This window comes from Engystomops pustulosus, chromosome 7 (genome assembly GCF_040894005.1).
Source record: "Engystomops pustulosus chromosome 7, aEngPut4.maternal, whole genome shotgun sequence".
Taxonomy (NCBI): Eukaryota; Metazoa; Chordata; class Amphibia; order Anura; family Leptodactylidae; genus Engystomops; species Engystomops pustulosus.
The window spans coordinates 101,332,149-101,344,262 of NC_092417.1; the positions used below are offsets into that span (position 1 = coordinate 101,332,149).

Sequence of the window (12,114 nt, forward strand, 5' to 3'; positions counted from 1 at the left end):
ATGCTGTGAGGTATGGGCTTACCCAAACACAGATTTATTTTGCTTATGACCAATGCAAAATATGTGTTGATTGTTACCGATTGCAAGTGTTTCTGTAGAAATGCATCTCCAATCAAGCTAGTCCCACCCTTCCAGCATATGTGTTGTGTTGCGTTTAAAAATACAAACACTGCGGGTGCAGTCACACGTTGCGTTTAACGGATGCGTTTAAAAACGCATTGCAATAGCTAAAGAGAGTTTTGCTTAATTAAACAGCTGTTAACACGAGTTTACAAAACACAACTGTTAACAAATGCATGCATTAATGTGATGTTAACGCATGCATCAACAATGCGTTAATGGCCGCGTTTTGTAAACGCAAGTGTTAACAGCTGTTTAATTAGGCAAATCCCTCTTCAGCTATTGCAATGCCTTTTTAAACGCATCCGTTAAACGCAACATGTGAATGCATCCTGCATGTGAACACGGCCTGAACAGATTTCCCCAGCCACCATCTCCCTGCAATCGCTTCTCTATTAACCAGTGTGATTGTGTCTGCACCTGCTTTATTAACCCTTGCAGTGCTTTAAGGGCATTCACGGCCTCAGTATGCTTATTCTTAGCCCATTTCATGGGCCTGAAAGGGTGGGTGTGCAATATGAGGGCAGCTGTAGTAGGAATGGTTGTCTCCTCCCAATAGCAATGCAACTTTCTGCAGAAACTTGGATGTGAGTGTCATGATACAAGCAGGTACCTTTACTCAGGATATTAGGTGTCCCCTGTTAGGACAAAATGTTTCTACTCTCTGAAACTATAAGATGTTAGCATGCATAGTTTTCTTTCCATCTATATCTGACATGAAATGGTTAAAGTCAATCAGCACCAGAACTAAAAGTATCAGTGTTGACTTGGAATGGGGCAAATACATTGGATTGCTGTATGTCTAGAAGCTTCTGTCCTCAACCCAAAATCCAGGCTTGTAATGTACCATTAACTGTAATGTACCATTAATTATATCTGTCTATTTGTTTAGTGAACAGATGCCATTAAGTTACACCATCAATGGTCCACATTCTCTATTATCTATATGAGGTTGTATTTAAGTGTATATGTGCTGTTTTTCTGTTGTATTCCTCAGACCTGAGCTACATTAGTAAGGTGTGGGGTAACCACAGCCAATTACCTTCTAATTGTGATGTAATGTGGAAAATGTCTGGGAAGGATTCTGAACAGATCCCAGAGCATACTGAAGAGGACCAACAAGAAGACTGTGACTATGATGATCCCGTGAGTTGAAGACTTTTATTCTGTTATTTCTGTGTGGTGGTGTAATTAAAAGGCTGGGAAATTATCCATAGGTCACTGGAGCCTAAAATAATAAACCTGGGTAAACCCTTAGATTGTGTCTCTAATTGCCCAATTTTACCTTCCTGCCATGCTTTTTATTTTTCAGTTTAGAGTCCTGTGAGGGCTTATTTCTGTGTGCAGGGAGAAATAAGATGAAGTCCTAGTATGCCGGTCAAACAGCAGTACTGATAGTATAACAACTGTGCAGGGGGCCTTGGTTCTATTTCGGGGTTCAGTTCTTCTGTGCTGGATTCAGGCCAGTATTTTTGACCAGAACACTGACCATATTTTTTGGTTGTGAATCATCCTTAGGCTGGTGCCACACGTAGCGCTTTGTCTGCGTTTGCAAACGCAGACAAAGCTGCACCCACCGGGCCCGCGATTCTATGGAAACGCCTGCGATCGGGAACGAGGGTAACCTAATGGCCTTTGGTTGTACAGAAACTGCTGAATGAGAAGATCTCCAAATGTGCAATTATTAAAGGGAACCTGTCACCAGGAACCTCATTTTCACAAAAGACAGGTTGCAGAAGCTTTTTACACCTGCATTGCAAATTTTGCCTTTTCTAAGTATTTGCATTACAATATACAGGCAGTCCCCGGGTTACATACAAGATAGGGACTGTAGGTTTGTTCTTAAGTTGAATTTGTATGTAAGTCGGAACTGTATATTTTATCATTGTAATCCCAGTCAGAACTTTTTTGGTCTCTGTGACAATTGGATTTTAAAAATGTTGGGTTGTCATAAGAATCAATATTAACACTAAAGCTTCATTACAGATACCTGTGATAACTGTTACAGGTGATCATTGTAGCCTAGGACGAAAGTACAATAAATTACCAATATCCAGAGGTCCGTTTGTAAGTAGGGGTCGTATGTAAGTCGAGTGTTCTTAAGTAGGGAACCGCCTGTAATTGTGTGTTATAACTTAACGTGCACCCTGACAAAATCCTGGGGTAGTCACAGGGGCTGGACTTTGGTTTGGATACATTTCAAAAACCATGTGATATTTGTGTTACTCAGTCCTCATAGCTTGGCCCCCACCTTTTGTTCTCCTGTATAGCTCCTGCTCCTTCTCAGAGGTCACAGCCTGGTCAGTATGACATCAGTGAGGGAGGGACAAGCTGTACAGGAGCACAAAGATGGAGGCAGCCTGCAGCTAAGACAAGTCACATGTTGTTTTTTGAATGCATCCAAACCAAAGTCCAGCCACTGTGACTACCCCAGGATTTTGTCAGGATGCAAGAGTAAGTTATAACACACAATTATATTGTAATGCAAATGCTTAGAATAGGCAGAGAGGCATTTTTGTACTGCAGGTGTCATGGGCTTTTACAATCTGTCTTTAGTGAAAATGTGGTTCTGGTGACAGGTTCCCTTTCGGAAGAATGTTCTTTACAAACTTGGCCATGCTGTATTCTCCAGGAACTGAAAGCAATAAGGATGCGAGTACGGGAGATGGAAGAGGAGACAGAGCGCCTGAAGGGACTTACTGGGGATGATACAGTGCCAGTTGGGAGTTCTAAAGCTGGTAGGTTGTAATGTTCAGTGTTAAAGGAATTCTGGAAATGAGTTCTTATGCCAGTGGAAAATGTATAATCTCCTCCTTACCTGCTACTATGCACAATCATAATTTTACTAGCTAGCCAAAGGGCATCGCCATACACTGGGGCACGTGTATCATTGTATTTCGGTTGCTCCTTTTCAAAGTTGTCTGCTGTCAGCACACTTGTGTGTTCTTTTGTATCTGTCTGAGATGCATAAGAAAATGTTTTTTATTATTTTGATGTAGGTTTGAACATTTTTCTTTTTTTGTGACTTTTTATGGAATTACTGTGTTTTCCCGAAAATAAGATAGTTTCTTAAATTTATTTTTGCTCCTAAAAAGCACTCTTATTTTTCCACACCCAAGAATTCACATTTATTAATATACTGTAGTCATGCCATTACATAATTAGGATAACCATCTGAATAGAGTCTTGTGACTCTATTTCCATATACAACAAACTATGGCACATTAATGATCCTGATATTTGTGAACATTGTTGACATGTCTGTTAACTTCTTGAACATCGTTATAACTATCCAAACTCTGAATTTTAAGCTTAATGTCTTGTGGGTCCGTTTCTATTGGAATCATTGGCCCAACTCTCTCATTTTTAGCAATAACACTTTCCTTACTTGACCCCTTCTGCTTGTAACACATTTGCAACCCCGGCTGTCAATGATTTTTATCCTGTGAATTCTTCACCCATGTCACAACCCCATGCAATATCTACATCCTCTACTAATGCTAATGTACGACATAGGGGAAGTTGCTGCAGTCACTACTGCTAAGTCTTATTTTCAGGGGAGTTCTTAGCTTGAAAAAAATGAAACTAGCTATTTTCAGTGGGTGCCTTATTTTCGGGGGGGGGAAGGGGAGAGGGTATGTATGCGTCAGTGGTACTTCGATTTGTGCCTAAAACGTCTCTAATTTGTTCACCTTGGCTAAGGCGAAGAAAAAATGTGTGAATACTCCCCAAAAGGATCAAAAAGTAAAGAGAAAAATAAATAGAAATTAACACATGTCCCCACTGACTTTCATCTTTTCATTTTACAGGAACTCTTCATCCTCTGAGTGTTGAGGAAAAGCGGGAAGCTGACAAACGATCTGTGTATGTAGGAAATGTAAGTGTTTTCTACTAACCTGGTTGATTAGATTCGATTAAGATTCATGTCCATTCACCCCAGAACCTTCTCATAAGCAATGCTTACACTTCTTAAATTGTTAGATTATTCAAGGTTTTGTTCTTTTGAAGATTGGTAAATTATTTGTTGCCCAATCACAGGTGGATTACGGAGGCACAGCAAAGGATTTAGAAGGTCATTTCAGCAACTGTGGGTCCATCAACCGGATAACAATTCTGTGTGACAAATTCTCAGGTCATCCCAAAGGGTAAGAAGTAATTTTACTTTGTATATCAAGCATGTATTTAGAATAAATCTTCCTGGGATTAGACACTAAGGGGGGTATTTATAAAGGCTTCTGCGTCATGTCGGTGGCATAGAAGCCCTGAAATAATGTCAGATTCTAGCTTGTAGCTAGTGCTTGCAATTATTCTCCCCAAACCTCCACCTTGACGCCAGATGGAAGTGAAAGAGGGGTGTGGGGAGTTCCTGTCCCCCACGCCTGCGCACTAGCTGCAGCCGGCAAATTTTCACATATAAAAACCCCTTCACTGAATAACCCATATAAAGCCTTACTAGCGTAGAGATTAACACTGCACAGAACCCTGCCGGATACAACAAGAGGCCAAAGCCTCTTGACGTTTACGTCTACGCTATCGTCCGCCGGCACACTATAAATAACCACCTAAGGCTATGTCCACAAAAGCTGATTTGTCACAGAGAAACATTTTGGATTGTGATCTGAATCAAAATTTGGAGCAGTAATCCAATGTCAACTGAATATTTCATGGACTGAAAACTGTCTTGGGACCTGGACTCCAAGCATTAGTCATATGTGATGCTAGGAGTTCCTGCCTCGCCACAAGACTACAGTCCGGAAATGTAGTTTGGATTGATATAAGGACTCCATCGGCCACATGTATCTAATTTTTGGCTTGGCTTTTTTATTTGTGACTTTTCATGGCAGATGCAAATTTGCACCTTTTTGTGCCTAAGACAAAGTCTCCCTTGAAAGCTCCTCAAGCTTTCAGAATTGTTTCCCGAGTTATCACCCGATTTCCAGATGTGAACGTTTCCTCCGTTTAGAGCTGATTGAGACTTTTTGGAGTCTCTTTGCGACTTTTGTAAAAAAAAAAATAAAAAAAAAAAATTAAAAATGGCAATTTTACTTAAGCCTCTTAAGAGCAAAATTGTATATATTTTTTTTAAAGAAATCAATAGCTCTTGGGATGTAAAACTTTGCCTGTTATCAGTTTCTTTGCTATCCTCCTCAGTTAAGTCTGTCTATGCATTAGCTTTGTCTTCTGTGCTGATTTCTCTTATGATTCCAGAAAAAAAATCATATATACAGGGTTGCTGCTTTGCATTTTACTTCCTGAATCTGCTCAAGTCAATAGGATCTTGCCTCCGGAAATGAAAATCTATTATCTTTTTCAGCAATTTTTTGATTACAAACAATGGAATTTCATCTTATTGAATTCCTGGTGTAAACTGCATCTTAAATAAACACTAACTAATGTTACTAGTACATGTGTTTATAATGGAGACCTAACCTTGATGGTCCTTAACATGTCCTATATCTTAGATATGCATACATAGAATTTGCAGAAAAGAGCTCAGTAGAAGCTGCCATAGCGATGGATGAAACTGTGTTTAGAGGACGAACTATTAAGGTAAGGCTTTAGACTTTGAGATCTAGTGTGTATCCCTATAGTAAAGGTTTAACAGATTTATTATTAGAATGGAATCAGAATTGGCATACGGTAATTAGCACCAAAAAGTTTTATTTTTAAGACTCTTTTTACAAGGTTCTAAAGTCATGTAAGATACATGAACATGTGCTATAAATTTAGCTTGAACTGTAGGTTATATGTATGTTTGTATATATTATGATGTTTATCCTCTAACCACAACCTTATGATGGGCGGGTATCCTAGTTGTCGGACGTCCACTAATAAGAATGTTCACCTAACCCATGGTCATCTAGGCCAAATGCGGACAAACAAGTTCAGTCTGAGAAAAATGCTCTGTGCATTGTTTGGGTTTCCCAGACTACACACCTTGTATTGTTGGACTGAAGCTGAGCTAGTCAAGAGACTGAAATTGCTTGTGGGCAACCTGCTAGAAAGGAGTCTAGTCTGAGCATTGAAAATTTAATTTTCCTGCCATATATGCAGATTAAAAATAATCATCATCATCAATGCCCAGACTTTTAAGCCTTACCCTTAGTGTCTTGAGTTTGCATATTAAACATGTACTGTATCCTGTTCCATATATTCTTATGTGTGGCTGGCTAATTTTTTTTGTTTTGTGATATCCTTCTACTCAAGGAGGGATTAGAACTGTGTGTATGAATGGATTCTTTGGATAAACAAGTTTTGGAGGAAAACTAACGGGATCTTGCTCCCGCTTATCTATGAAGCCCCAACTATTTGTAGATCCTACGATTGCTTCTATTCTTCCCTTCTCTAGGTTCTACCTAAAAGGACAAATATGCCTGGAATCAGCACTACAGATAGGGGAGGGTTCCGTGGAAGACCTCGAGGGCATAGGGGGAACATTCAAAGAGGACATAGGCCTAGGGGTCGTCCGTACAGGTCAGTGCACTAGTTTATATAAAAAGAACATACCGTATTTTTCGGCCTATAAGGCGCACCGGAGTATAAGGCGCACCTCTAATAAATGCCTGCTAAGACATCTAGGTTCATATATAAGGCGCACTGGAGTATAAGGCGCAGGATCAAATGCAGTACCTAAAAATGACCAGCAGGTGGCAGACCTGTGCACAGTTCAAGCCAGCTACACTTCCTGGGAAACTTGTCTTCAGCGTGTCAGAGAGCTCCGATCTCAGAGGTATGGGCTGCTGGGGGTTAATGCAGGGTGATGCAGCAGGGGTTAAGCGGTCTCCCTCTGCCCCTTCTCCTTCCCTCCTCAGCCAGGGTGTTATTCCTATGGGGTTCCCTTTGGCTCCTTCTCTTTCCCCTGTTACAGGGCTGTCAGGTATGGGGGATTGTTTACTGATGATGATGATTGCCTCGTGGTCGGCACTATGTCAGCTCCGGTCTCTCCGTGCTAGGGGAGGGCAGGATGGGCACAATGTTAGTTGTGGTGCCAGGGCACTTCAGGAGCTAGGGACCCTGTATACTGTGTGGGAAGGTGCAGGACATTTCTGGGGTTGGAGCTATTAAACACTGGTAAATGTACAGTACAAGTTCATATATAAGGCGCACTGGCCTATAAGGCGCACCTTTGATTTCTGAGAAAATTAAAGGATTTTTGGTGTGCCTTATAGGCCGAAAAATACGGTAGTACATTTTTTGTAAATCTATATTTGTGACTCCCTATTCTGATGTACAAGGAATGTTTGTATCTCCCATCATAAGCTCAAAGTTCAACAAAATTTCAAAAGCCTCTTTTATGCTGTTAGATCAATACTGAAGGTAATATATAAAGTTTACTTGGGGGGGGGGGGGGGGGGGGATATGCCTCTTTGGCCTAAGCTTCCAACCTTAGCAAAAGGGACTGGAACAATGTTTGCCCAGAATTGGAGTATGCTTATATGGGTGGAAGTATGCCCATATGGCAAGAGTATTTTTTTTTTTATTTGTTTTTCAAACTTGGATAAGCTGGACAGGAACACAAACCTGTGCTGTGGAACATCATCTTACAGTTTATTGTTGGTGTTGCTGTTTGACAGGCAGAAAGGAACTATTTCACTATGATGCTTTGACTCTTGTCCATGGCCAGCGCATTCTATTTTATCATACATATGATTTTAAAAAGATGATAAAAATTTTTCACAACAAGGATTTGTCACTCAGTCCACATTTGTCATTAGAATCTTGAACTACTCTTTATATATAATCTGAGTAGAGAGGTGTAGTTACACAGTAATACATGCAAAAAGAATAAGACAAAAAAATAAGACAACAAAGCTTTCCGTTGAATAAAATATATGGCAAATTTTACTAGTGCAACCTGTCTTTGAGCCTAAAGAGAGCGTTCCATTTGGACAGTTACTTTCCATTCTAGTATTTGGAAAGAAATCCTATATAGGGGGATTTCGGCTACATGACATTTATAAGTTCTAATGCTGCCAAAACAATAAAGGGCTTGCACCATTACTACAAATGGCACCACTATAGTCCATGAGCTTTGTTTGATACTTTACCTCTAACAAAATGATTGGATAATGTGGGTATTTTAAATGCTTTTATTACTCCTCATTCAACTCTTTCTTCCTAGAGGTCGTGGAAGAACAGGCCAATGGAATAAACCTGGGTAATAGTGGCTGGAAACTGTACAATCGTGTCAACAAATACACCAGAATATTGTAGAACCTCCTACACCAAGGAGCCTCTTTGAACAAACCATTATGGATCTGTTGCTCTGTACAGGGAGGGGGAACATGAATTCCCTATGTGTAGTTTGAATACAACAGTTTCTGACATTTTCTTATGGATAAATAAATGTTTCCCTTAAGTAAAGATGTCAAAAACCCTTTTGTGTTGACCTCTTTTTCATACATTTTTTTTTCCCTTTACCTACCTAGTTTACAAAGGAATTTGAAAAACTTCTAAAGCGTCTGAAGCCATTTGTCATGACTCCAAGTATTCTATATGCTACAAAGTAGTCCATTCTTGCACAAGGAACAGCAGCCTCTTTGCACCAAATATAACTTGTGGTCCTGTCCAGGGTACCTTGTGGGAGAAGTATACCTGCATGCTCTGATGTACAAAGGAGGGCCCAATAAGGTCTAGAACCGGGGCAGCCACATGCAGCAGAGGCGTCATCTCTAATATCTGAGGCCTGCCCCGTCAGGTATTTAGTTTTGTATTAATACTATTGTTAGAGAGGATATGAGAGAGAGAGAGAGAGAGAGAGAGAGATCTCTCTATCTAAGGGCAGCCTCCCCATCGGGTCTGCAGTCACTACAGACTGCTAGCATTTACTAAATATCAGGTTATAAGGCTACCTGCTGTTTTCCATGTAGATGTGTCTATTTGTCCTGTCAACTTATGTTTTCCTTTTCCCTTTCTCACCCTTCCCCCACCTTCCCTAATGTGTCCTTGGACCCATGTCTCTTCTGTTGCCTGTGCTTCCACACTATCCTACTTCCATCCCTATGGCTGAATCTCAACGTAGTATACCCTATGTGATTGTATCAATGTACAGGGACTCAACTCTCCAATGAAACATAGGAAAGCCTTTCTATATTACAAATCAATGAAAGCTGAAATTGATTACCACTGTGAGCAATACCTTAGCAGAAGTACACAATCCTATATTACATTCGAAGGATCACAATATTAAGATGCAGGGGAAGTTTGTAGCGGTTGGGACAAAAAAGAAAAAAAAAAGGTGGTGGCTCTTCAGAAAACGAAAGAAAAGGAGTATACTGAGTTAAATGACTTGTTTTAAAGCTTTTCCTTCACCTGGAATCCTTCACTTGGAATCGGCTTGAGCCAAGTCGAATCTTTGCCTGACTTGTTGGGGGGGAGAAGAGCTTAAGGTGGTCGGGGCATAGGTTTTCTTCCTCTGCTGCTGAGGAAGGAACTAGAGTTCCGAAACGCGTCCAGCTCTCACAATTGTACAGTTTATAGTCTAAATGCTGCAAATACGGACTTTATAGACTGCGCTTACTACTATGTCTACATCTATGTGGTGATATAGATTTCTACATTATATCCAGAAGTAGAAAATTCACCAGATTACCTTTTGACAACTTCCTCTTTGATATCGGACAAAGTCTCGATTCTATCTAGAGTGAGCCTCGCTTGCAGATACAACGTGGAGAGGTGAACACCTAAGGAAAACGCTGAGACTTAATACCGGAGTGAAAGTACTTTTCACCAACTATTAAGAGCAGTATCGTTTGGACACCATATCACCACTAACCAATTATATAGTATACAGTTTAGACCCTATACATGCAGCGAATATATGCAATAATAACTTTTTAATGTACATATGTACAGCCAGAATGGGTTGCTTATTGTCCGAGTTTTGGATGTTTAGAGCTATAGATCGATAAGCCACTGTGTTTTACATATTGGTACAGTTTTTTTTTGTATTTTTGTATATTGGTACAGTGAGAGGGCCCCGCCATTAAAACATACCTTTTTCTATTTTACCTCATGAGATTTTGAACAATTTAACACAAAGCTTATAAACACACACAAGTGTTTTTAAAAATTACTAATTGCCTAAAGAGGTTTTTTGGTGTTGCATGATATACTACTATATTCCTATTTCTTCTTTACCCGGAGATACCAGGGATTTTATCATCACATGGGTAAGTTTGGAAAAATTTCTGGGTTGGTGGTGAACCATTGCAAATAATTGACCTTAACTGTAGGTCTCCCTGTACAGACTGTGAACTTAATCCACATCAACTTCAAGTTTCCTTCAGCTTCACATGCGCTCCCATATCTGGGTCTCAAGCTGACAACGATGGTCACTTCTTTATAGAAGGCAAATTTTCCTCCGCAAGCTTGAAAGCAACCTACAGTCCTAGTCTCGATATCCTTTATCGTGGATGGGACGTATAGCTACTATTAAGATGACATTACTGCCTCACATCTTCTATCTATTTAGGAACCTTCCTATTAGGTTCCCAGAATTAGCTTTATTCCAAGCAAAGATTATGAAATATATCTGGCGCCACAAGCACCCCTGCATAGCATGCAGCACACTATATATTCCAAAAATTTGTGTTGGCTTGAGGGTCCCCAACTTATTGAAATATTACCACACTGCTAAGATTGCGGACATGGCAACTACCGTATTTATACTCTACCTTACTACCCACAGTGGGTGAAGACTGAAGCCAGAGCCACACACCCAATCCCAATCGAAACTATACTGTGGTTCAAACCACAATATTGCCCTCCTATTTTGTCACTCATCCTATCGCAAATGATTGCCCTGTGGGATACTCTCCTGAAACAACATGCCTTAATCTTGCCACCTGCACCTCTAGCCACTATATGCTGCAGGGTTAAGAAAATTTGAGGAGTTTCAATGGTGGCTGAATAAAGGATTTTACCATATTAGGGACTCTTGGGTGGGGGAAAACATGAAGACAGTGGAATACTTTAGGGGACACTCATTCCCTTCCACCCTCTGAGGAATACCATTCTAGACAGATCAGTAGCTTTCTTAGCTTGTGGAAGATCAAACATAGGGACACAACACTAATCCCATTGGAATATATATGTCGCTCTCCGACAGTGGCGGGGAAGAAATCTCAATCCATACCAATGGGGTAGCTGAAGACGAAGCTCATGGGGATTATGATTAACGATTGTAGCTGCTATTTGGCACCACTGACAAATATGACAAAATCTGGGGGCCATGGTGCTCCTCCCTCTCTGACGCCTGATAGCTTTGGGGGATTGCTTACCTGGTGATACATAGGGTTGCAATAGCATATTTAAGTTTGCTTTACAGAGAGAGTAAGAGGTGAGGGGATTCCTTTCCTATCCCTACCCCCTGTATGTTTTGTCTTTTATGTCAATGTGTTTACTGGACCTGCCTACAATGCATGTGCATGACAACTCGCTGTCTTCATATACAAGCAGTCCCCGGGTTACATACAAGATAGGGTCTGGAGGTTTGTTCTTAAGTTGAATTTGTATGTAAGTCGGAACTGTATATTTTATCATTGTAAAGCTTCATTACAGATACCTGTGATAACTGTTACAGCTGATTATTGTAGCCTAGGACTGAAGTACAATAAATTACCAATATCCAGAGGTCTGTTTGTAACTAGGGGTCGTATGTAAGTAGAGTGTTCTTAAGTAGGGGAAAGCATGTATAGTACAGTTACAATATATGATTAATGTTGGGTTAATGCTTTGCTATAAGGATCTTTTCCATCTGGATATGTGTAGTCTCCCTGAGAGTCATCAAGACTTGGACTCATGTTACCTTTTCAGAAGACCCGAGGGTGTCATGGCGACGGATTGCCACTCCCCGATGACGTCACGGGGAGCGATGATCCCCAGCTAGATGTCAGAGCCCATGCGCCGCCATCTTTTTGAAACGGCCGGCAGCTATCGGGGGTGTTACCGGTAAGTCTTTGCTGCAATATGCATAACTTCAATCCTTTTTGG

At 40.6% G+C, this 12,114-nt stretch overlaps 1 protein-coding gene across 5 annotated transcripts; it reads left to right on the top strand.

Moving 5' to 3' along the window:
* The first annotated feature begins 605 nt into the window (after positions 1 to 605).
* PABPN1L (PABPN1 like, cytoplasmic) lies at positions 606 to 8,497 on the top strand. 5 transcript variants are annotated; one of them, XM_072114272.1, is made up of 8 exons: positions 606 to 707; positions 1,118 to 1,266; positions 2,753 to 2,858; positions 3,930 to 3,997; positions 4,159 to 4,265; positions 5,583 to 5,670; positions 6,470 to 6,594; positions 8,243 to 8,497. In XM_072114272.1, exons 2-8 carry the CDS (start codon positions 1,180 to 1,182, stop codon positions 8,280 to 8,282), a joined length of 621 nt encoding a protein of 206 aa, XP_071970373.1. In that variant the 5' UTR covers positions 606 to 707; positions 1,118 to 1,179; the 3' UTR covers positions 8,283 to 8,497. The 5 variants fall into 5 exon arrangements, with proteins under 5 accessions (XP_071970373.1, XP_071970372.1, XP_071970371.1 ...); XM_072114271.1 differs by having other exon boundaries at positions 616 to 729; XM_072114270.1 differs by lacking the exon at positions 606 to 707 and adding an exon at positions 757 to 799.
* Positions 8,498 to 12,114: the final 3,617 nt, after the last annotated feature.